Source organism: Fukomys damarensis, unplaced genomic scaffold, assembly GCF_012274545.1.
Source record: "Fukomys damarensis isolate Sample0158 unplaced genomic scaffold, DMR_v1.0_HiC HiC_scaffold_5, whole genome shotgun sequence".
NCBI lineage: Eukaryota > Metazoa > Chordata > Mammalia > Rodentia > Bathyergidae > Fukomys > Fukomys damarensis.
The window spans coordinates 66,630,677-66,631,047 of record NW_022900917.1 but is presented as its reverse complement, the minus strand read 5'-3'; the positions used below and the strand labels follow the sequence as shown (position 1 = coordinate 66,631,047).

Sequence of the window (371 nt, the reverse complement as noted above, 5' to 3'; positions counted from 1 at the left end):
GCCCCTTCCACATGGCCTGGTAGATGCTCATCTTCTCCTGGTGGCCGGGCTGGCCCTTGGTGGGCACCAGCACCCCCGCGATGCAGCTGGTGCCCTCCAGGTAGCGCTTGACGGAGTCCATCTCCGTCACCTCCTGAGGCGTCATGGTGCCCTGGGCCAGGTCCCGGAGGGTCTCGGGGCCCAGGATCCCGGACTTTTGCAGCTCGGACACGGACACCTGGCGCCGCAGGCCCCGGAAGGACACGCCGCTGAGCCGTGCCTGCGCCTCTGCCTCTGCCTCCTCCACCGCCCGGATGAGGATGGCCACGAGGTCGGGCAGCGCCAGGGGGCCCGCCGCATGCTGGGCCAGGCGCTCCCCTCGGCGGGCCGGG

The 371-nt window shown here is 72.0% G+C and overlaps 1 protein-coding gene across 1 annotated transcript in view; it reads right to left on the bottom strand.

Annotated features, from left to right (window-relative positions):
- Eppk1 (epiplakin 1) overlaps positions 1–371 on the bottom strand; it is a 14,307-nt gene that overhangs the window by 1,300 nt on the left and 12,636 nt on the right. Inside the window, exon 4 of the mRNA XM_033759206.1 lies at positions 17–370. Coding sequence (XP_033615097.1) covers positions 17–370 — 354 coding nt within the window. The remainder of the gene's footprint in view (positions 1–16; position 371) is intronic.